At 38.4% G+C, this 25,481-nt stretch overlaps 1 protein-coding gene across 4 annotated transcripts; it reads left to right on the forward strand.

The window, feature by feature from the left end:
* Positions 1-400: 400 nt before the first annotated feature.
* Positions 401-23,928, forward strand: osbpl1a (oxysterol binding protein-like 1A). 4 transcript variants are annotated; one of them, XM_042417458.1, is made up of 29 exons: positions 401-762; positions 3,221-3,350; positions 3,424-3,509; positions 3,606-3,680; positions 3,835-3,946; positions 4,101-4,186; positions 4,661-4,805; positions 5,597-5,664; positions 5,765-5,809; positions 7,964-8,037; positions 8,292-8,355; positions 8,465-8,566; positions 9,531-9,656; positions 9,798-9,879; positions 10,207-10,313; positions 14,156-14,318; positions 15,562-15,739; positions 16,727-16,802; positions 17,781-17,915; positions 18,009-18,106; positions 18,251-18,433; positions 18,533-18,640; positions 18,882-18,971; positions 20,490-20,616; positions 20,907-21,014; positions 21,129-21,252; positions 21,339-21,429; positions 22,091-22,111; positions 22,610-23,928. In XM_042417458.1, exons 2-29 carry the CDS (start codon positions 3,227-3,229, stop codon positions 22,710-22,712), a joined length of 2,901 nt encoding a protein of 966 aa, XP_042273392.1. In that variant the 5' UTR covers positions 401-762; positions 3,221-3,226; the 3' UTR covers positions 22,713-23,928. The 4 variants fall into 4 exon arrangements, with proteins under 4 accessions (XP_042273392.1, XP_042273393.1, XP_042273394.1 ...); XM_042417459.1 differs by having other exon boundaries at positions 401-521; XM_042417460.1 differs by lacking the exon at positions 22,091-22,111.
* The last annotated feature ends 1,553 nt before the right edge of the window (positions 23,929-25,481 follow it).

Consider the following 25,481-nt stretch of genomic DNA (forward strand, 5'->3'; position numbering starts at 1 on the left):
TTCCGGTTTTCATTCAACTAAAGCGCTGATAGAAGCATAAAGAAAATATAAGCAATATATATCCATATCTGTGTGCTGCTATTGCAGATAATGTGTAATTTATAATACATATCACATATATGAAATATAATCATATAATGTAATATAATGAAATATAATGCTTGTTTTGAGATCGCCTTGCGTGAAGCACTTTGTAACGCAAGTGGGATTAGAAAAGTGGTCTATAAATTAAAATTATTATTATTAGCCTATTATTATTATTATTATTAGTAGTAGTAGTAGTAGTAGTAGTAGTAGTAGTAGTGGTAGTAGTAGTAGATTGGATTTTTTTTAATTCCTCGTTTAAAATAACGGGTTGAGCTTTTATTTTGAAAGGAACCACTCTGACGAGTTCCGCTGTGTGCGATCAGCTGACGTCAGTGTAAACAAAAAACAGAGGTGTGTGTGAGAGAGAGGGTGTCACAGACACAGCTGTATTTCGCCATCGATCAACGTAACGTAGATGGAGGACTATATATCGGGTGTGTATGTGTATGTGTGTGAGAGTGTAAGTAAGTGTGTGCGTGCGTGTGTGACGGTTTGATGTGTCGGTTGATGCGCCGCGGTGTCTGTGCTGCAGCAGAGCAGCAGGAAACGGCTCAGAGGGGCTTAAAACATCACATGCAGCTTCACAGAGGGCCTGTGTGAGAGCAGCTCTACACACTATTGCTGCTGCTGCTGCTGCTGCGGGGTCTGACCTCTCAGGACTGGTCTGTTGAAGCAGTAAGTGTCTGTTTGTCACTGTGTGCTGATCATTAGCTGCTGCTGCTGCTCTATTATTCTAATGGCACATCAGCCTGTGTAATGTCACCTGGTCACAGCTGCTCCAGGCAGGAACCTGGCATCACAGATTTAACCTACAACTGTGAACAGTTTGGGCTTGACAGCACATCATGTTAGTTGTGTTTAATTAATTCATGTTTCCACACTGTTATGGGAACATTCATCATCATGTTTATCATGTTTACAATTGTTTAAAAGTTACAGGACAGCTTCACTAAGGCAAAAGTACCAATACATCAATGTAAAAGTACTCTATTATATTCAAAATTGCACTGAAATAGACGTACAGAAGTGCTATCAGAAGTAAAAGTACAGCTTCTGTATGACATGTTACATTATTAGTGTTAATACTGATGGATCGATGTGTAAACAGGATTTACTGTTTTCGTTGGTCGAGGTGGACCTAAGTTGAATTAAATCTAATTCATATACTGTTAGGTGGTTTAGTTCAGTGGTTCCCAACCTAGGGGTCGGGCCCCCTTCTAAGGGTGACCAGACCAATCTGAGAGGTCATGAAATGACTAATGGGGTAGAGAAGAAGAAGAAACAGTTCTGCCACACTAATTTGTATTCATTCTTTTTTGACTTTTCTCCAATCTTTGCTTTTTTGAAAATGATGTCAAACTGTTATTTAATTGAAACTATGTTGGAAGTTTAGAGGTGGAACGTCTCTGCCAATTGTTTTCTTGACTGGTCCGTTAATCGTTCAGTCTATAGAATGTCAGGAAACAATGAAAAATGCACGTTACAACTTCCTGAAGCCCAACGTGACTTCTTCAATCAGCTTGTTTTATCAGACCATCAATTTTCTATCACATGACGAGGCAAACGAGCACATCCTTACAATAGAGAAACTGAAACAAGGGAATGTTTTTTTAGTTTGGCTTGAATAATTCCTTAAATGGTTATTATCAAAGCAGTTGCTGATTCATTTCCTGACAATTGAACAATAGAATAATTAATTAAATGATTAAGCTACTAATTGTTTCAGCTCTAAAAAGGAATATACTCAAGAATAGTGTATACAGTAGATGTTGACAAACAACTTATATAGAATCCCTTAAATTTGGCTAATAAAGAATTGTGACCATCATACTGTATGTACTGAGCGAGATGTTTTACAGTTGAAAAATAAACACGTCAGAGCTCTTTGGTGGACAAACTATGTAACAAACACACTGTTTCTGAATGAAAAACAATCATATATTTGGCTTATTGGCCGACACATATGCCAATATCAATATTTAAGCAATACGTCAATATCAACCACTACATTTGCCTCTATGATTAATCTGTCTAGCTCTAAAAATACAGTAACAGAGAGAAACATTAAGGCAAGATATCAGATTGAACATCATAATAAATGAATAAAATACAAATTAAAAAGGGATTTTTAATATTCATTATGGAAACACAAAAGAAAGCTGCGTGTATCCTGTTTTTGCTGTTACAACATACAGTATAGTTACAGTATGCAGAGGGATTTTTTGGAAGTGTTTAACTGAGATTGACACATACTGTGCAGTAGTACAAAGACAGGCTGAGTAACCGTTATTGTCACATGCTTTTCACTCCCAAGTAAAACCTGTTTGAGTGTCAGTAAAGTCTTTCTTCTCAACGCCTCGCAGACGTCAAAGTGGCAGAGTCAGATTTGTCCTCTCTTGTCGATGTGGTTCATTAATCCTTCCTATAGCCATGTGACATTCCAGAGCGTTGCATAAAGCACGCTTTCTCTTTTTTTGCCTCCACATACCAACGTTTTGATTGCAAACATAGAACGTCATGTGGGCTCAGGCTGTATAAAGGGGAAAGGGAGGACTTGTGTCCTTCCTGTAAGGCTGGTCTGGTGACTGCTGTCTTTTGTAATAATTCTAATTTCCTCCTTCTTCCCTTTGACAGTTGTTTTGATTTACTGTGTGACAAAGGAAACTTGTGACTTTTTCCACGTGTGTCCCAAACAATGAGAGATGATGTCGTGATTCAGCAATATGAGCCTATAAAGGTTCAAAGAGTCACATTAAAGGGCCACACCACTAATTTTACACATAAAGTTTACTCTGTGACGAGCTGTACAGTATAATGTCCTCTGTGGCTCTGGAGGAGAAAATAACCCTGATGATGTCATTGTGATGTCATTAAGTGAGTGCCCTCACTTTATGGGACTGATAAACAAACATCACTGGAACGCGACTTTAACTGGGATACATGTTTTTGCTTCTGCATCAGTGTTTTGCTTGCAAGGTTTTCTTACAAAGAACTCAAATGTTGCATCTTGAGAACAACAAATGCACTAAGGTTTCTTTTCAGAGATTAATTGCACACATCCCTTTGAAAGCTTTTTGATTACATTTGAAAGACAGAGATAAAAAGCTTCTTTCTGTATTGTGCTCATCTACAGGGGTCCATGGAGGAGCTGGAGCCAGAGGAGCAGTTCCTGCACTGTGCCAGGAATGGAGATCTGCCGGGGATTCAGAGGCTCCTCATGTCCAAGATCAGGGAAGAGATGCAAATTAACATCAACTGCAAAGGTAGGTGATTAACACATGGGAATATTATCAGTCATATTGTCTCTGTGTCATGCAATATGTATTGTTTTCTCAGGTAAGAGTAAGTCTAACCTGGGATGGACGCCTCTTCACTTGGCCTGTTATTTTGGACACAAAGACGTAGTGGAGGAATTGCTTAAGGTAGGGTTTCTTTTCTTGAAAACATGAAGATTTTTAAATCCAGTCACACTGTAGGATGCATGTGGAACGTATTTGTGTTTTGTTACATACCTCCAGGCGGGGGCAGATGTCAACTTGCCCAATAACATCGGAGATACACCGCTGCACAAAGCCGCCTTCACAGGAAGAAAGGTACCTCAATGCGTCATGAATTTTCCATTCAGACTCTGTTTCCTTCTACTCTTCTCTTCTTTTTGTTGATAGTATGATTTTGTGCATGTATTTATTCATCCATTCAGTCAATCAATAAATCAATCAATCAATCAATCAATCACGTATTGATCAGGAGGTTGTCATGCTGCTGCTGCACTATGATGCATGTGCTACTGTCATCAATGGGACAGCACAGATTCCCAAAGATGTCACTCAAAATGCAGAGATCAGAAGCATGTTAGAAGGTGAGAAAGCCATGTTGTCATCTAAGAAATATCATGCAAACACATATTTGTCTCCATTTTAATATTTATTCATACAAGTTTTATGTATAATGTATACATTTTAAAATCGTCCAACATTTTTTCGCATAAAATCCCATCCTGTCACTGAAACCAGCGGCTGAGAGAACAGAGGAGAGGAAGCTGGAGGAGCAGCTTTTGGAAGCTGCACGAGAAGGAGACCTTTCAACTCTAACTCAGCTGGTTAGTGCCAGACACTGATATCTATCTTTAATGCTCCAAACATATGGAGATATGTTGTCAAACATGTACTTTAATGTCACATTTTGACCAATAATAATGTGGAATGAGTGTGCTGGGGAAAATAAGTGTTTGAGTGTTACATTCAGTTTATTTGTACCTGAACTCACAGTTATACTCTCAATTATCTTCACATATTCACAAGTCCAGACAAGTCTACAGTAGACCACACCTATTGAATCTCAGTGACAACAAATGTCATTTGGAAAAGCTCTGAAAAAACAGTCTTCAAACATACAAAATAAACACTGGCAGTAAAGTTTTGGAAGGTCATTGCAGCCTTAACTACTCCAGATCTTGTACAAAGAGTGAGAAATCAAAGAGTTTTGCTTCAGTTGTTCACAGTATAAGAAAGACCTGCAGAACATTTGGGGCCCAGCCAACCCATCTGTTCTTTGTCCTGTGTGTCTGCTGTAGCTCAGCAGGAAGAAGCCTCCAGATATAAACTGCACAGATCTGCTGGGTAACACCCCGCTGCACTGCGCAGCCTATCGAGGCCAGAGGCAGTCTGCCCTGAAGCTGATCAAGAGTGGAGCCAGCCCCAACATCAAGAACAAGAATGGTAAGACCTGACAGCCAGAGCTGGCAGTCATGAATGACTCCAATCTTTAAAGCATATTCCCAATGATAGTCAATCCCGCATACAGAGAATACTCAGTAAATTAGTGTCTGAAAATAGTGCTCAATAAATACACTATTTACTCCTCCTCCTTTGAGTAATGTTTCGAAAAACTACCATTGCCATCTGTTTTGTGAAAATAATGTGCCAATTTTAAATATTAAAGTACACATTTGTGACCTAGTTTTGAAGATTTGCGTCTTCAGTAGGAACAAACAGGTTTGGGGTAGGGAAGTTTGAAAGTATTAAGAGACACATCCTTGGTTTTAGGTTTTTTAATAGGATGATCAGCAAGAAAGACGTAGAATAACACATTCCTTAACAAACCATACATTTCCACCATTCTCAAGTCCTGCTGCTGGTACCAAAATATATTCCCTCTGGTGACGAGTTAAAGACAATTTTAACACACTTCACAATGTCCGTCTCCATTCCTTCGCCCAAATAAAAATAGCAAATGAATGAGTAATGCTGCATTTCTGCAGCAATTTACAAAGTTTAACTTCTGATTATTTTTTCCAAGCACAATGGTTATTTCTTTGACTCAAATGTAATTAAAAACAATGATTACATGAGAGGCACAAGATGGGGCTGGTTCAGACATAAACTTTGATATTTGTAACAGTTGTCATTAGCCTTTAAAAAAACCTTCATTCAAGCAGTATTTGTGTCCTATATATGTGTATTCTGTTGTGCTACAGCTCCTCTTGTCTTGTGTGTCTTGTAACTCACAGGCCAGACAGTGTTTGACCTGGCCAGTGATACAGCAATGAAGCAGGCGCTCGAAAGCAACGTTCATCGAGTGAGTGCCCAGCTGAGAGTCGGCTTCCTAAAGTTATCTTGATTTGTTCTATGATTTGTTTCTTTACTTCCTCCATGTTCCTCATCTGTGTCCTTTGCAGGGTATGACCCGCCATGTCAAGAAGTATGAGGGATTACTCTGGAAGGTAAAGTCTGGGAATTATTGTCTATGGTGGCTGACAGAGCCCAATTCATCATAGATTGAGAAAATACGAGCAAATGGAGAAATTATACTCAACAATTTAACAACTCATATATTGGATTTAGAAAGTCTGCTGCAAAACAGGAAACTCAAGCAAACTCCAACGCACTGCAATATATTCAACAGCATATAGTGTGGTTATAGCATTGGCTGTCGATCAGCGGTGTGTTCTGCTGGCTAAAATAAGCAAAATGGTTGTTTAGTTGGTCGATTAAAAATAGTTGCAGATTATTTTTCTGTCAATTGACTAATTGATTAATTTAAAGCCATAAAACTTTAACATTTAAAGTAAATAATTATTGCGGCTGCGTATTGTATCATATGTTACATTAAAGGATATGACTGGCAATTTTCTTTGATTCTCAAAAATTGATAAAAACAGGTCAATGAGCCGTAAGTCAAGAGGTTGTGATGTTGTGATATGTAGCACGACAAGCTAGCAAAGCTCGTAAACAGAGCTGTGCTTTGCTATCTTGTTGTGCTTCAACAACATCTTGTATTGTAAATTTCTCAAAGAACTTCAGAAGAAAGTCAAGAAGTTGTGCACAACAAGCTAGGAAAGCAGTGTCAGCACTGTCTGCCTTACAAGGAACTACTCAAGACTGAGAACGTGGTCGCTGTTATTCATCTTTAGAGCCGTTTCTAATCAAAACTACATGGCCGTAATGTTTGTGGAGGAAGAACATGTTACCCAGTGTGACGCTGTGGCTCACTGACATGTTTTTAATAGTTTTTAGACAACAGAGGTCTTGGCACAAAGGAATAACATAGAAGTTTTTGGACAATAATGGAGGTCTTTGGATACACATACAATACTCATAGGATCAATTTATTTTCCATTTGGGTCTGCATATGAGATTTGTAGAAATATAGAAAATTGCCAGCTATGTCCTTTTAAAGAATGGGATACAATAAATGGAATGAATGAATAAATTTGTTGTTATTGTACAGTATGGCTAATTTTGAGGGCCTTTCCATGTTTAATTAGGACATTTGTTATCACATTTAATATTGCATGTTAGCTTAATTACTTTCTTTTTGTTGTTTGTCTCAGGCCTTGTTCATTAGGTAATTTAATTATTAAGTTTAATTATTCAATAAACATTGGGACAATGATGTGTCAGTGACCTGCAACATGATCTCAGGCAGCACAATGAGGATGTCACATCAACAACGCATGTTACCACAGGCTTCACTGAGATACTGCAGGAGGGCTATTGTGCAAAAAGTCAAGAGTGAAGAATAATTTGTACAAACTGTTAAACATACTGAACCGTTTGTACAGATTATTCTTTAGTGATCTGTGGCGTTTTGTCATAGCACACATTTTACTTGTCATAGTGAGAACAGTTGTTGTAACTAATAAGTTTCATTAATGTTATTAGTTACACCTGTGCTCATGTCAAAATGTCTGCACTGAAAGAGGAATATAGCTACATTTGCTTCTGAGTCGGATTTGTTGACATTCATACTACTGGCTAGCTAAAGCTGGTGATAACTATTGTTTTTAACAACAAATGTCATTTCTACACTGAATGACCTATGGTTGTATGATGTAGTGATGCAGTTTGTGTGCATGAAATTAGCATTAAATTAGGATTGAATTACCTTGAATGAGAGAGAGACTTTGGCTGATGTAATGCCTTTGCAATTCAGACGTTCCTGTATTACTTATATCAAGTCGAATATCTGAGATTTCAGAAAAATATGAAACTCCCAGATATAATTGCCACTTGGATATTGATATGTGTGCTATTTAAAAGTCAGAGACTTGCAGCTTATGGCAGCTTCCATTTGATATGATTACAGCATTGGGACACCCTAAAAATTGACTTCATTTTTACTACCTGCTGAGCCAGTCAGTCAAACCCACACATAGCTCCGCTCCCGTGTGTCATTTGCAGCTTTTCTATTTTTGCAATGTGTCTCTAAATGCAGCACAAGAGTTGTCAAATTGGTGAATATGTTTCCAATTTGCTGTGTTTTCTCAAGTTTCCGTGCTTTCTCTCAGCCGCCATAAAAATCAGAAAAGACTGAACAATAATAGAAATCACTGAAAATCAGACAGCTGATTCTTCTCTTGCACATCATCCCACAGAGCTCCAGATTCTTTGGCTGGCGCTCCTACTGGGTCGTCCTTCAAGACGGGGTTTTGTCCTGGTACTCAAAACAGTAGGTGGCACCTCTATCTTTGGCTGTGCTCATTGAATCAGAAATGTCAAAATCTTAGCAACAGATAAATGGAAGTACTGCACCCTAAGGTGCTGGAGGTGACAGATAAACGAGTTAAGAATAGAAGAAGGACTCTTCTATTTCTAAGGATATACTGTACTGAAAATGTGTCATCTGTCTTCAAGAATAAGCTCTCAGCCATCAAAAGAAAAAACCTCAGGAAACTATCACCTATCTTTATCTCTCATATGAAGGTCTGATGCAGCTGCCAATGTCAGCAGGCAAGGCTGTAAGTCCCTCACACACGCTCACTGTTTGGTAAGTCAAGATTTAAGAATTACTGTCCATCTCTTTTTTAACTGCTTTGTTGAATTTGTGTGAGTTCAACTTTTGCACAAGGGAATGTTTTTTATGTTCTCATTTCCAGATCCGAGCCAAAGATAACTGCTTTTTTACCCTAAAGTGCTTCGATGACAGTGTGCATCACTTCAAAGTATCACCTAAAAATGACCCAGAGACAATGAGACAAGTATGTCATTTCTCCTCTAAATGTAGTCTCAGAAACTCTTCTAAAAGATCAATTTGTTATCTTGTGACCTTAGAGCTGACTTTTCTGTCTGCCTTTTTTTATTCACCTGACGCTATTCTTTGGAAAATTATTAACTACTGAAAGCATTAATGGCCCTCAATATTTTGAAAAGTAAATGTTGTATCTCTATTTTCTCTCTACTTTTGGGTTTCATTCTGTAAGGTTTCACCTGCAAAACACAAATCAGTGCCCGAAAAAAAAGGAGCTCAGAAGATCATGAAATTTTGCTCAGTCTAAAGTTGTGTGAATTTAGTGAAAAGCTGATTTTTCCCATTAGCTTACATGCTACACAGCTAGCTTGCGAAGGTTAATTAGACAACGTTTGTTCAGCAGTGACTCCATTTACCGCAACTACTTTAGAGAAGCAATAAAGGCCAAATTTTAATATGTCGTAATCTGAGATAACGTCAGGTTTCTAGCTGTGAGTTGCAAGGAAAAATATCAGCACATTAGAAGCAAAACTGTTTTGGGGTTTTTCAATGTTTTGAATTGCATTGTTAGTATGTCGGTAAAAATGTATGAAGCATATTGTCAGTTCAAATCTGTCTCTGAAAATCTGTAATGTTAATCTTAATGCTTTCACGTCTACATTTAAAACATGTTAGCTAAATTGTCGTCTGTTCCCAAGTCTTTTATCAGAAATCATAATAATGAATACATTGATTTTATGTTTTAAAACAAAGAAAGACTTAATAGTCAACTTTTTACAAGATAATTGCTTTTGGTTATGATTTAGTTGATAGCTAATTTCTGTCGAGGATGTGAAAACTTTAAACCTCAATATGTCAAAATCAGTCAAATCGTAGATAAACCTTAGAATTCCAAGGTCGTGATCTGTTATACAAATCAGTAACACGTTTGGTTTTCATCATGAACTAAAGAAAAATCTGTTATTGTCTCCCAGGCATGGCTGGACGCACTGGAGGAGCACTCAGCCTACAGCACACACTACTGCTCCCAAGAGCAGGGCAGCGAGGAGGAGGAGGAAGAGGAAGTGATGTCACTAGGGGAACTAACAGATTCACTACAGGTGGCTTTAAACAAAGAAATCCATAATTAGCATTTCAGCATAATGATCTTTAGTGTTATCACTGGATTTGGAATCCCCCGGTCCTCCCACCCTGTGTTGTTTTTGTTTATCAGCGGTCTCCTCTTATCTCTCTGAAACCAGGCAGCAGAGGCCAGCCAGAAGAAACTGGAGAAGGAGGTGGCAGCTTTCCTGTCCATGCTGAAAAATGACGGGCTATCAGAAAGTAAAAGCATTACATTTTATTTTATATTGTAATATACCTAATATAAACCATTCAAGAGTGGAAATGTAAATCTCATGATTAAAATTACAAGCATCATCAAGCAGATTAAAAATCCTCCTAATTAAGAGTCTGCACCATCTGTTTCTGTCATCTGAGGTTTGCTGTGCTTGTAGCTTTTCTGAGAGCACAGAGGAGAAAAACACAACAACATGAATTTTGCATTAGCTTCAATATGTCCCTTCTGCTTCTTAATCAGCTCAATTGACTTTTTCATGTCACTCACTGTTTCGAGCAAATGGTCCCTTGTTAATATGTCTGTTCCCCCAGGGTTTCCGTCCACCATACTGGAGAAAATGCAGGAAATCGGTGACTTGTCCAGCAAGACCAGTTCCAGCCTCAGTATCTGCCTGAGCCTCTTGTCCAGACAGGAAGGGGTAAGTGTCATCTTCCCCTGGACACATTTGTGTCTGTTTGAACGCCTATTGGCAGCTCTGTGTCAGGTTTTTGTCTGTTCTGCTATTGATTATCAGCATATATATTATAGTTATGTATATTATAGTTTCATAGGTTGATATGTCAGTTCACCTAAATCATAAAAACATATGTTGTGGTATTATTTGGAGAGATTCACCTCTGAAACTCCTGCTGCCAACCCAAAACAATAGAGATGAATGGGATTTTATTGGGATTTCAACAACATTTTAAAAGCTCTAGAGGACTTTGTTTCTGCTGAGACGCATTAATGTTGAGTTTTTCTAGTGTAACTGTCTGTGTGGCCTCTGTAGTTACGACAAGGACCAAGTAAGAAGATTGGTTCTTTTGTGATTTGGATGAACTAACCACTTCTAAAAATGCAGACAAGAAATACCGTAATCAACAGGATCTTTACTGTCTGTGACCCTTCAGATATATAGTGGTGGGGTTTTTTTAGATTGATATGTAAAAACAAAACACATTTCATAAGAAAATGTCAACACTATTCACACCTCCTTATGAGAGCAGCTCAGTTGAGTGCAGTGATTACAAGCTGTCAGATGGGTTTTCTTTGTATGTGATTCAATGGATTTGATTATAATAGCAGGATTCAGTAGACAGATTACATCCCTCCAGGGTAAAAAAATGATGGCACCACTGATAGTTCACAATAAGTGCCAACCTTGTACAGCAATGCTGTAATAATATAAAACTTTATTTATATAGCACTTAACCAAACACAGTGTTTACATGGCGATTCACTTGAGGGGCTTCACATAATGAAGTCTGTTTCCAGAGTTCAATGATGAAGCTTGTGCCTGCCTGAGGATGTGTTGCTTGTCACTGTGTGTAAACTCATGAATGGCTTTTAAACCTAAAGATTGTAGTATTTCAGATGGATACTGACCCTGGAATGCACTCAATAGCTATCACAGTGTGAACAGTATGGAAAAATCTCTTGATAGTAGACAGATGTATATCGTCTCATGGTATATATTGCTTGCCACTGCTTTTTAGGGCTGAAACTAACAAATATTTTTATTTATTATTATTAATTAATGCCATTATAATTTCTTAAAACTCAAGGTGATGTCTTCAAATGTCTTGTATTGTCTGATCTACAGTCCAAAATCCAAAGATATTCAGTTTACTATATACGACACAGAAAAGTTTCAGATTCTCACATTCGAGAAGCCACAACCACTGAATATTTAACATTTTTTCTTAAAAATGGCTAAAATGATTATCCAATTATCAAAATAGTTGCTGATTAATTCTGTCGATCGACTAATCATTACAGTTCTAGTGCTGAATTATCCGTACATACTGTATGTGGATTCGTTCTTTGTGTGTAAGCACAGTGGGATTGAAGGAAACCCAGAGTTGGAGACATTCAACAGGGAACAGGAAATGTAGGGAGATGGTTTGTGTGAAGGCCTGTGTGGGGGAAATATTTGTGTTCCCCAGGTCGTTTTCTGGTCATTTTCTATCCTGGGAGCAGTAGATCATGACCTGTCTATTTCAGAGCGGTTCATCTCTCTGTCTACTGAGGATGGCTGGAGTAAGCAGCTGTCTTAATAAGGCTGGCTGTATCCTATGGCAACCAAGGTCAGGTGGAGATATGCTGTGCTTTGCACAGACTGGTCTCCTCGTAGAATCAATAGCAAGTGACCTATGTACAGACTATGTGACTTCAGTTAACGTTAGTCAGCATAGTGTCTTGTTTATAGTTCAATAACCAATAGAGGCATAGATGTGTGAAGAATAACTTTATTTGGAGGTAGTAAGGGGAAGGATTTGGTGAGGGGTTTAAATACTCTTGTCTAGAAGTAGACTGCAGTATTAAGTGGCATTGCACAGTGTTTCACTTGTACTGTAACTCTGTTCTCCTCGATCGAGCTTCAATAAATGTTCCTGCGTAAGACTTTCCGGTCCCCTGACAAGTTCCTCACTTTGGTTTAACCAGCTCTACATCAAATCCTTGACAGGCTGATAAACTAACAATTGTCTGAATAAGTCTGTGTTTGCTGCAGCTAAATTTAGAGCAACATGCACTGATGATGCATGAAATTGACTGGTTATATCAAAGAGGGCATATCTGATTTTCATCATTATCATAATTATAATCTCAATTTTGAAGGCTATGACGTGAAATTTAGCATACCAACACTAAAGATCTAAGAGTGCCCTTTAAAATTTTTATTAAGCATAATGGCCAAAAAATTATTAATTTGCTTCACTTGCTGAAACAGATAGTCAGTCTACTCCCTGCTGATTGTTTAAATTGATGCGTAGCAGTGCTGCTGCTTTTGATGAACCACAGTGTTTGAATGCACACTTGAGTTGTTGAACATGTAAATCTAGGTGTGTTCACCTTCACATGATAATGCACAGATTAATTCTTTTCATACATGCCATTCTGCCCGACGTCTGTCATTTCCTGCATCTAAAACAACAGATCTGCATACTAACATGGACGTCCAGTGAATAGTAAGAGCCCGAAGCCTTAACCAGAATGATAAAAAAATCAGTTGCTGTTGGCAAAAAGTATCAGTCTCAGTCATGCTGTCTTGTTTTTTCCTCCCACTCCCGCTCACTAACACACACTCCATCTCATAAACACGAGAGTTGAATTTCTCTGTGATCTTTAGAAGAGACAGCGCTGCTGGTGCGCCCAGAGGCTGCCGGAAACCATTTGAATGTTCTCAGTTTAACAGGCAGTCCAGCGCTTTCAGGGTTTACACCTGTCTTGGGCCTTGATCGCTCAGCATGCCATAAAAGGCTGCACAGAATCTCATAGCTCCCCATGAATAGGCCTGATCTCAATAGGAATAACTGGAACATACGCACAGTATCTCTGAATGAAGCAGCGGGGCCTGTGTTCATTTTCCTGCAAAGGAAAGATACTCAATCACTTGCAGCTCCTGCAGCACTGCTTTGCACTTTTGCACCACCTGTGGAGGGGTCAAGCAGCAGGAATTTCCTCTGTGAAGTTCAGTATAGTGCTGTGATGGTGAGTGATACGTAGTGTGTCATTATACAGCACTTTCTCCTCTCTTCACCTTGCCTGCTCAGGTCCTGGTTACCATCTTATGGATGATAATTTACCATCAATTCTCCCTATCTTGTTTCTTTGACAGTTAAAAGTAAAACACTGTGTCCTTTGTGGGCTCTAACTTTGTGTTTACAGCATCACGCTAGTCCGACTATCAATGGAAACGGTGGAGTAAGATTTTTCGGAAAGGTGCAGCTGAAAAATGAGCACATCCTTATATTATCAACACTAATGTCTTGTCTAAAAGGGAGGTTTGGCTAATGGTTTATATGAGTGCATTACCGTCATTTGATCGCCTCACCTCCTCGGGAATCAAGTTCTCCAGCAGGTCATTTGAGACGGCAGCGTCAAGGCAGCTGTCCTCCATTACAGATAAACATGGCTCATACCTCTCAGCTCCAGCTCTCTCTCTCTCTCTCTCTGTGTGGGTCAGATAATGAGAGGACAGTGCAGAGGGGAGGATCAGTCAGTCAACATGCTTCTTATTTGCAGACCCACTGCCATCACAGCTGGTCTGATAGTCACGCACAGTTTTCTACTGTTTACAGTCAGAGTTGGAATAAAATTTTAATCATGAGTTCACATATTTGTCTTCAGTTAGTGGTTATCAAATGTTTAAGATAGAATTCATGTTGGTTTGTATGTTTCTATGAGTGATTAGTCTGTTTTTGTGTGTGTGTGTGTGTGTGTGTGTGTGTGTGTGTTTGTGTGTGTGTGTGTGTTTGTGTTTGTGTGTGGCGAGCTCAGGTGCGCAGTCTGAAATTGGAGCTGGAGGTAGAGAAGAATAAGATCCTCTCCGAAGCACTGCAGACTCTCGCCACGGAGCACCACGAACTTGAGCAATCCGTCGTCAAAGGATCTTCACCGCGAAGTGCCCTCAGCGAGGATGAGTTCCACGACGCCGTGTCTGGTGAGTTGACAAGTTATCAAACACGCACAGGAGATTGCAGGAGATTCTGTGACAAACTCCCACTCACACTCAGTGCTCTGTCATTCACCTCTAGGACGCTGGAATACTTTTTCCCGCTGGTGAATGTCTTTGGTATGTTTTTGCCGCTCCTCAAGCGTGACGTAAGCTCAAGTGTTGCCTGGTTGTGCTGAAATAACTTGAAGCCTTTTCAACGTGATTGAGTGTTTTTGGTGTGAAAGACCTGCATGGTGTAGTGACATTAAAAATGGGCCTGGATGATCAAAAAAGGCTACAAAACAGAAAACTTTGCAGGAATTTGTGCTTCTTTTTATCTCTTTATATTTAAATATCTAATTTGATGCTTATGTCTTTGCACCTTTGATGAAAAGAAGTTAACCTGTCAGGGCTGAATAAATGGAAACTGGATGGGACATCCGCATTCATTGTTGCTGAGCATGATTGTGAATGTTTTTTTGCCAGAACATAACTAAAAAAAGAAGAAAGTATTTTTGAAATCTTATTTAGGATACTTCATATAAATAAAATCAAATAACATTTTAATGTAATTCAAAAAAAGCAGAAGTGTAATATTCTTTTTGTTCTTCTTTAATGAATATGAAACACATCATGAATATGATAATGATTGTTCAGTTACTTCAGCTTTTATTGTATTGTTATTAGAGCCTGATTGATACTGGATTAATGAGGCTGATATTGATAATTGAGAGTTAAAAAAATCAGATAACCTTTTTTTTTACATAACCATAACATACACAAACGTTTTTGATAAGAATTTCTTAAATTTGTTTTATTTTATTTGAGTACTTTTTTTTTTTTAATTGGACATTTTACAGTTGAAAAATAAACCTGTCAGTGCTCTTCAAATTCTAATTTATCAAACCTAGTTTGACATTTCTGTTCTTCAGTTCATTCAATTCATTCAATTCTTCGGTTCTTCAATTTCTTGTTACAAATCACCCCAGCTGATTTCTGGGTCTGGCACCAATGATGCATGTGTTGACACACTTTACTATCAGACTATAAAAGATATCCACAAGTACTGGTAAAGTTAGTTTTATTATATTCCTCTTTGTATAAACACAATTTGACTTTAACAGTTGATTTTTACCCCTTTCTTCTACTACCAATTTAAAAAGTATACTGAGGTGTGTTCACCTTTTTATTTTGAATCAATCTTTGAAAACATTTGAAAAAATCATTTCTATGTGTCCGTCTCCATCAGAATCGGACTCAGAGCTCTCCGTGAGCGGCTTTGAGACGGTGGCCAGCCATTCCTTTGAAGAGGACGAGGAAGGCTCTGTCATGTTAAGCAGCCATTGCAGCAGCCCCGCCAGCATGTTGGAGGAGGATCACCATGGCGACAAAGACGTGACTCAACCCAATGGGATCACAAAGCATAGGTCAGCGGTGCTGTATGCCCCCACGGTTTCCTCAATGGGCCGCTGAACCCCAGTGCTTTTATCCACCTCTCATCAAAAGATGAACAAATCCAACAAAGAGCCCGTCTCCTTATATCCGACTGTTATTGTTGCTTTTCTTTTCCTGCTGTAATATATCCTTGATACTAGTATCCATCTGTGATATTCCCCAACCTGCTCTGAGAGTTGTCTGTGTTCTTAAAGATCTTTGTTTTAATTTTTATGCTCCCATCAGCTCTTTACACTTCACAGTGTGAATAATTTAGAGTCAAGGCCAGCTTGGTAAAGGGAAGAGAAAGAGTTGTATTGAAAGGACTGAGCTCTGTGTTGGAGTTGTTAAATATTGATAAGGTCACAGTGCAATACAATAATCAGTCTGCAGTATGATCCAATGTTGACTAATTTCTCCAGGCAGCCTTTGAAGTGCTGTTCAGACTATTTGGATGGATTATGAATGTAATTTTTATATTAACTCATTATTTTTTACATGGCTTATATGCTATTTTCTTGTGATTTAAGATACATTATCCAAACTCCACTCTGTAAAACTCATAAAGATAGTTTGACCTGACTGGTCCTTCATGTCTATAAGACTTACAAGAAATAAGTGCTGCTGATGGATTATTCTGAGGCTGCAGACTACCTTTGACACTGGTGTTGATTGTCTCTCTGGGCTTTGTTCCAGTATGTCACATAGTACATTACAGGCTTTGTTGACTATAATCACTTGAATAAGATGATGCCTGCTGCTATTATACATCTGGTATATTTATTCTAATGAAATGTGACTATTTTTAGAGCACAAGCACAAAGTCAATCTTCGAATCCTCAATGAATGTAACTACTGTTGTACAGATTCATTCTGCATTTTTAATCATCAAATAAATTAAATCAATCAATCAATCAATCAGTGCATCATACAAACCCTTTAGAGGTAATATAACTGTATCAATATGTGTGTTATTTTAGGACCAGCTTACCTGCACCAATGTTTTCAAGAAATGACTTCAGTATTTGGAGTATCCTGAGGAACTGCATTGGGATGGTGAGAATGATGGTCATGTGTAGTTTTTATTAGCCACATTAGTGGCTAATAAAAAACTTTGGCTCTGGAGTCGCAATGTCATTGAGTCGTTTTACCACTTTGGTCCAGACTGACTTTGGTCAACAACTACTAGGTGGATTATGAAATTTTGTACAGACGTTCATGGTCCCCAGAAGATCCTAAGAATCTTAAATATCTTGGAGACCACCTGACTCTAGCAACTTAAGTGTCACAACAATTGTTCTTGGATTGCCATTAAATTGGGAACAAATTTTCATAGAGCCCAAAATCCTTGTGATCCTTGTCAAAATCCTTGTCTTTCTTATCCTCTAGCGCCACCTGAAGTTGAAATTTTATGTTTTGAGTAAAATGTCTTGACAAGTATTGGATGGGTTTCCATGAAATTTGACTTTCATGTCTGCCAAGGGTGAATTGTAATAACTTTGGTGAACTCTTAGCTTGTCATCTAATACTGTGATCAGGTCAATATTTTATTATATACACCTGCAAAATTAATGACATTCTCATCAGCCTCAGCTTACTTTGTGTTAGCTGCTAATTAGCAAATGCTAGCATAGTAATATACTATAGTAAGGCAGTGGACATGGTTCACGCACATGATCATACGTGAACATGTTAGCATGCTGACATTGTCATTTAACTCAAAGCACAGTTTTGCCTCAGCACAGCCTCAACTATTCTGTATTTCCAGATTAGGTTATGAAAGAGTTCAAAGCACCATAATCCTGATGTGGAATGTCAAAAGCTTTCTAGTCATTAATCTTATATTTGAAGATTATATTTTCTTTGTTTCTTTTGGCTTTGAAAAGGATAAAATACTAGAGCAGCAGGTTTGAAGAGCAAAATTCTCTTTTGACACTTAACCTACCTTTTCATAGGGATCACTGTGTAAAGTTACTGTGTTTTCTTTCTGTAATTGAAATATCACCCCTCAATTCCTCCTCATGTCTCTTTCAGGAACTCTCCAAGATTACAATGCCAGTGATTTTCAATGAGCCGCTCAGCTTTTTGCAGCGTCTGACCGAGTACATGGAGCACACGTACCTCATCCACCAGGCTAACACCTCCTCAGACTCTATTGACAGGATGAAGGTACTGCACTCTGTAACATTTTATCTGGATTATGCCATTGTGTTTGAGTTTAGTGCGTATGATTTGGAGTGTGTGTTTATCTGCTGTTGGCAGTGTGTGGCTGCGTTTGCGGTGTCTGCTGTGGCCTCCCAGTGGGAGCGGACAGGTAAACCCTTCAACCCTCTGCTGGGAGAAACCTATGAACTGGTTAGGTAAGTGGGATTAGACAGCACATGTTCAACACTGATAATATACTCAAATAATGACTTGAATTTACTAAACATACATCAAAACTGTGTGCTTTTCTGTCTCTAACAATCCCACTTTGATTCTTGCTGTCTCCTCCGTTGTCCCAGAGAGGATCTGGGCTTCAGGCTCATATCAGAGCAGGTGAGCCACCACCCTCCAGTCAGCGCCTTTCATGCTGAGGGCCTGGAGCAAGACTTCGTGTTTCATGGATCCATCTACCCCAAACTCAAGTTCTGGGGCAAGAGTGTGGAAGCTGAGCCGAAAGGCATCATCACGCTGGAGCTGCCCAAGTAAGACCTTCTTCTTTTATCCTCTTCATGAGTGTTCTATAGACTTTTGTCACACATTACCATTTTACATTCTCCTTAAGTCACTGTTTTGCTCTCCAGGTACAATGAAGCCTACACATGGACAAATCCTACATGTTGTGTTCACAACATAATTGTGGGCCAGCTGTGGATTGAACAGTATGGAAATGTGGAGATATTCAACCACAGGTAAGACAACTAATTATAGATTTAATAGTCTGTGAGTAAAATGTTTGAATGCACATATCTAAAGATCATAGATTAAAGCATTGCATGTTAATCAAATAGAACAAGTCTGACAATGTTGAAATGCTTTGAGGAAGTTAAATGTCAAATAGAGGAAAATGGATAGACTGAATGAGGAAGTTTTGTATGATTCAGCAAACAGAGAGTGAGAGGATGATATGCTGTTTTTTCCTGTTTTGCCCAGAACTGGTGAGAGGTGCTGCCTGAATTTCAAACCATGTGGCCTTTTCGGCAAAGAACTGCACAAGGTTGAAGGGTACATTCTGGATAAAAGGTACAGTTTACACCAATGCATAATGTTCAGAAATTATTAAAAAGAGTAGTTTGCTCTCTTGTTGAGAGTTAGATGAAAGGATTGATATCACTCTCATATCTGCCCATTAATTACAAGCTACTGCCAGCAGCTAGACAGCTAAGCCAACAAACTACTGGCGGTTAACCACTTACAACTGACAGATATAAGTGGTTGGTCTGCAAGAGTTGTATTGGTTTTCTCATCTTACTCTTTGCATCTTGGCAAGAAAGCAAATATAAGTGTTGATCCCAACATGTCAAACCACTGATATTCCTATAAATAACAAGTAGTCTTTGGTACAATCACTGTTTTAGTCTTTAAAGCTGAAGGAAATAGTTATGGTGACATTGGATGACAACTAAAGTTACTTCTGTCCTGCCAACATTTATTCACATATCAAACACTGGATCATTCATCACTGTTAATACTTTCTGCATATTGCAACATACCATTAGAAAGCCATCAGTGTCAGAATATATATGTTTTACTTAGTGTAAGTTGGGATGACAGACTTCACAACATATAGTTAATTTATCTGGCTGATGCCAAATTTAACTTTTTTTTCAACATAATCATCCTTAATTCTCCCATATTTAAGAGGAAATATGATTGACTAAGCTGTTGTCTTAATATACTTCATTTATAAATCAGACCTACAGGTTAGCCGGGGTGATTGGGAGCACATTACTAACTTTAAGTGTGACAGCAGAATTGATTACAACATCAAATCATTATGCAAATTATTAATTAAGATTTCACCCAGTTGCTAATTCATTGCTAACAATACCAGCTCTTGAGGGACGTGGGCTTTGGTGCAAAATGATATTTAAAACACACAACACTGAGAGGAAAAGCAGCAAACATGTCACTGAGGCAGATGAAGTAAGAAAAATAAACAAAGAGCAGATAGTTACATCAGAGATGGAGGACAAACAGTTTCACAACACAACATTGCCGGTGACTCGACATAAATGACTCGACAAGTCTACAAGTAGTGTGTATGAACACATGAATAACACCACATATGCAACAACACATGATAACCCTAACCCTAAACCCCACACAGGGAGATACAGTATTTAGATATACAACACACAAAAATGACAAAGAGAAGCTATGTAGCAACAAAAAATGCTGATAACAAACAGAGAGATTAGAAAATCCTGTTTGTTAACTCTGTGTGGGGTCTGATGTTGCGACTGTGAGTCTTGCAAAACTTTTTTTTTTTTTTCTTACTGAGAATGTTTAATTTATGTGAAGTCATATGTGCTTATTTTGATTTTTGCAGCTTTTGTTAGCCATCTTTACTGATGCACCAGGAGGTTTTTATCTGTTAAAGCTCTGTAGCTAAAACTGACTGAAAACATTATTGAGCATTTGTGCCTGAGGACATTTGTGTGTGTGTGTGTGTGTGTGTGTGTGTGTGTGTGTGTGTGTGTGTGTGTATGTGTGTGTGTGTGTGCGCATGCGCACACATGTGTTTTGTTTTTTCCACAGCAAAAAGAAGCTGTGTGCTCTCTATGGGAAGTGGACAGAGTGCCTGTATGTAGTCGATTCTGCTGCCCTCGAGGCGCATAAAAAAAATGACAAGAAAGGGGCAGAAGAGAAAAAAGGCAGCAAACCGGTATGAACCATCACATACTAAACGACAGGGGATCAGGGGATATGATGATTCATGATGTGAATAATGCAGCATGATGACTGAGTTGATAGAAAATATCATCTTTTTTGAAATATAATTGAAATGTAACGACTAACTATGGCTGTCAAATAAATGTAGTGGAGTAAAAAGTACAATATTTCCCTCTGAAAGGATGTGCTTAGTTACTTTTCACATCAACAAACTCAATATAATGGACTGTAATAATGATTAATAAGTAGACTTGTCTGTTTGTCACTCCGGCTGATGTTCAGGGTTGCAGTGAGGAGGATGTTCCCTCTCCAGCTGCAGACACCGTGGAGATGATTCCTGGCAGCCAGCTGCTGTGGAGAATCGCACCCAGACCGGCCAACTCTACCCAGGTCAGACTGTTTGATGTACACTGTACGCTTTCATTAGAGCATAGTTTCAAAATCAGGATGTTTTCTGTGTTGTGTTATACTTGAAAATGTAACGTTATCTTCACCTCATTGCAGATGTACAGCTTTACATCATTTGCAATGCAGCTGAACGAGCTGCATAAGGAGATGGAGGGAATCATTCCTCAGACAGACTGCAGGCTGAGACCGGACATACGAGCCATGGAGAACGGTGACATCGGTAAAGACTGTTAGTAACATACTGAAAATGAAAAAAAAAAAAAACCTCTCATTGCAGTCTAAAACTTCTTATTCTGATTCAAATAGACATCGCCAGTGAGGAGAAAAAAAGACTTGAGGAAAAACAGAGAGCTTCTCGCAAAAGCCGCTCCAAATCCGATGAGGAGTGGAAGACAAGGTGAGGTCGTTAGTGAGATTGGACGACTCATAGTGTCCTCCTCTCTAAACTGCTTTATTCAACAGGCCTTCATGCAATCAACCAATGTATGCAATTTGCAAGTTTTAATTGAACTAAATGAAATTGTGATTTTATTTTTACTGAAAGAGCCAACCAATGCCAGGCAATACAAAGACAACAGCCTTCATTATTGTGTAAAACAAAGCAATAACTGATATTTGGTATTGAACATTGTCAATTCAGATTATCCTCTGTTTAATCTGCTGACATCAACAGGCATTCATGTAACTCACATTTACTTTATATGGAGTTGTCATTGAGGCTTAATCCAGTTTCTGTCTGTAAAGGAATAGTTTAACATTTTGGGAAATACGCCTATTTGCTTTTTTGCTAAGAGTTAGATGAAAAGGTTGATACCACTCTCATGTCTGTATGCCAAATATATAGCTAGAACCAGGAGACATTTAGCTTAGCTTAGCACAAAGACTGGAAACAGGGAAACAATAACTGTGGCAAAATCTACTTTCAGTCTTCGCTGCTGCAGGTTTCTCATCTCTTTCCATACAGGTTCATACTTTGTTGCTCTAAAACACTAAAGCTTAATCTCCATTTTCTCTGTACTTGTCTTTTTTTCCCGTTGCATCCTCGCTTTGATGTTAAGGAGTCCTGCCCTTGGCCCAAGGTTAGAGCTGACTGATGTGCCTGAAATGTGTGATGTGATCATGTGACTATGCACTCTCCCTGTTCCCAAACCCTTCTTTTTTCTCTACAATGAAATCTTATCTTTGACTGTGTCCCTGCCTCTGTTAAGCAGAATCATAGATGAATCACAGAATCACAGTTTGGAGACGATGTGATTAATCATGAATCTGCTCTCCCTTTCACCAGCATGGCAGCTCCACTTGGTGGCACTTGATGGAATAACTCAAACACCACAAGAGTCCTCTCCCCAAATAATTTCCTTCCCTGCTTTTATGCAGCAAACATAACACAATACAAAGTTCATTTAAATTAAAAGCAAACAACCAAAATTGTCAACTACCATGCAAATTACCCAATAACCTCCTCATATAGCATGCCTGACCTTCCTTAATTGTATGAGTTATGATTTGCTGCTCGTGTCATCCTGGTTTGATGGGAGTTCCTGCTGATTGCCAACATGTCTTTGCTGTGTTTTTAGGTGGTTTCAGCAGGGGCCAAACCCCCACACCAGCTCCCAGGACTGGCTCTTTTCTGGTGGATACTGGGACAGGAAATACAGCCACCTGCCTGACATTTACTAACGGACATTTCCTGCTCAGAGAAATTTGCTCCGTACAGTTTCCCTGTCAGAGAAGCTGCGTTTTGTTTTTTATGGAACAGCTACAGAATCTACAAGCAATATGCAAACAGTCTACTTAAACTGTGTGGCCTTAATCTCCTTCATGATGGTAAAACTGTGCATCAAGCAAACAATCAATATTTAAATGTTATGAAATGTAAAGTTGTTTGACAATGCTTTGAAATATAGCATTGAGACCAGATTGTTTCTGTTCATAATGGACTTTAAGCCCAGTGGAGAGATGCATAAAACAGGGGTTGGTGGTTTTAGTGTCCATCTGTCTTGTTTTAAATGTTCATAATAGTGTTTTGACTCTAAATGTATATCTGTATATATACTTTACACTCTCAACCGTCAGTGACCTCATCATGTCATTCACATTTCCTCTGGACTCCTGCTCGTTTTGAACAAGTTAAACTCACAACAACCACAGGCACTCAGTTAATATGAAGTTGTTGTGGATGTCAGTCATTTCTCCTCATGTATTTTGCCTATTGAAAAGTGAGGCTTACAAAACATACAGTATATTTTCTATATTAACATTATACTTACTTATTACTTTGAGAACTGACAAGCACTAGATTTGATGTTTTTATCATCTACTGAATCGTGTCTGTTGAACTCTAAAAAGGTTTGATAATATTTTTGCTGGAAATCTGAAAAAAAAACAAAAAACAAAACTGTATTATACAACCTGTCAGACAGATTAACCAAGTTGGTTAGGAGTAATAAGGTCCCATGATGTAGAAATTATTGCATTTTAAAGTGTTTTGTCTTCATATAAAGCATTGGAAGTATTTTATTGTAAACCTAAATAAAACACTTAAGTGTATTCATGTATGTTTTTACCATGTCTATGAAGCATGCCAGAGATGCAAGAATTTCAGAGGAACCTGAAAATAAAATGTAATGTGAGCTAATAGTTCACAATCTGCTCACAATCTGGAGGCTAGAAAGATGAGTGTGAACCAGTGGATTCCCTTTTTTCCTCCCACTTATAAAATATGGATTTTGAAGTTGAGTTATTGCAGCAAAGCTCTTCAAAACATTGTATAAAAAAGGTCCTGATTGCTGACTTTGCATGTAAAACATTCTTTTCCCAAAATATAGCACCTAAGAGATGACCCTTCGTATGTGTACCAATGATTTGTAACGCTAGTAAATTACTTCAAATCTTTCATGCTTTCTTGTGCAGTTAGAAGCAATGTATTTGAAGGAGGCTGTAATCTCTGATCAGGGGACAATAGCCAGAGTTAAATGTGAAACTGTGGTGAAATGTTAGCATTTTCAGTGTCTGAGAGAAATATGAAAACCCAAAGGAACAGAGAGACAGAGTATTAGAGTATTTCTGTACTCTGTTTGGTTTTTCTAAGGCAAATGAGGAGAATGGAAAATAAAATATATCACATTCAGTTATCCATTAGACAAAAAGGACAAGAAAGACATATGAAAAGGGTTGAAAATTCAATTGGGACTAGTTGTGAGGCAAAATAATTAGAGACACATCCCCACCCCTCCTTTTTTTTAACACTTTGTAAATGCAGTTTTGCTGTTATATGGTGAAAAATAGAAGGTTTAGCTAACGTTACACGCTAATATGACCAGATAATGAGTAAGGTAAACATACTGTAGAGCAATGGACACAAGTTGTTAGTTAATAAGACAACTTAAAGGGGATTGTTGTCAGTGAACTAACACGCGGTATAATATTTATGATTTAAGATGTTTAATATTCATCTCCTGTGTACTGAAACTAAGCTGCCTGGAACAATGACGTGTTTACCAGGTGTGAGCCTGTGCTGGCTACTAGCCTGGCCTGCACACAGCTCGCACAGTGTAGAAAAGCACAACAGAACAACATTTATTTTTGTCATCATCAAATGTGTGACCAAACTATAAATTATTTAACAGACATACCTGTTTATGCATCTTAACTGGATTTTCATTTCATAATCTTGTATTGAATATTAACTGGATGTTGTGTTCACTCATTTGAAGTGTGTTGTCTTAGTATGCTTATGTCTTGTATATTTATTGTTGTAACAATGTTCATGCTGCTCTCTTGAAAAAGAGATTTTAATCTCAATGAGATGTTTTACCAGGTTGAACATGCACCACATATTGTGCTGGTGGTATTTCTAAATTTTTTTCCTTTGCAGTTAGTAAAATAGTCACCTGAGGTGGAAAATTAGAAATCTGAAACCAGTTCTGGTGTGTGCCATCACCCTGGTGAGTAATATTACCCCACCAGACTACAACCCACAGCATCACTCTCTCAGGCTGCTTACAGTTTGTGATCACTCTCTGCTCAATATTTATTGATTACTTTCTTAGTGCAGAAAGGGTGGGCTGAGTGCAGGGCAATTTCACTGAACAGAAGACTGATCTGATTGTTGCTCTCCTTTAAATGCTTGGTAATATATGATAAAGTAGTCAGACGTCTTTTAGCTGACAGACAAGACTAATTATAATTCAAGTTAATATGACTAACCATTGTAGTTGCCTGTGTTCAGGGTCACAGAAGATTGGAGCCTTCACCATTACGCATTCAACAAGGAAAGATACACCTGGGAAGGTCATCAGTATATCGCAGAGTAAACATAGATGGACTCTCACCTGTGGAGCCCCGACTCAGGGGGCTGTAAAAAAAACACAGGGTATAAAAGTTAAACCTGGCTATACTTTTGCCACAACGCAATGCTACATCATCTGTCAAGGCGCTGCACTGGCA

This window comes from Thunnus maccoyii, chromosome 7 (genome assembly GCF_910596095.1).
Source record: "Thunnus maccoyii chromosome 7, fThuMac1.1, whole genome shotgun sequence".
Classification (NCBI taxonomy): domain Eukaryota; kingdom Metazoa; phylum Chordata; class Actinopteri; order Scombriformes; family Scombridae; genus Thunnus; species Thunnus maccoyii.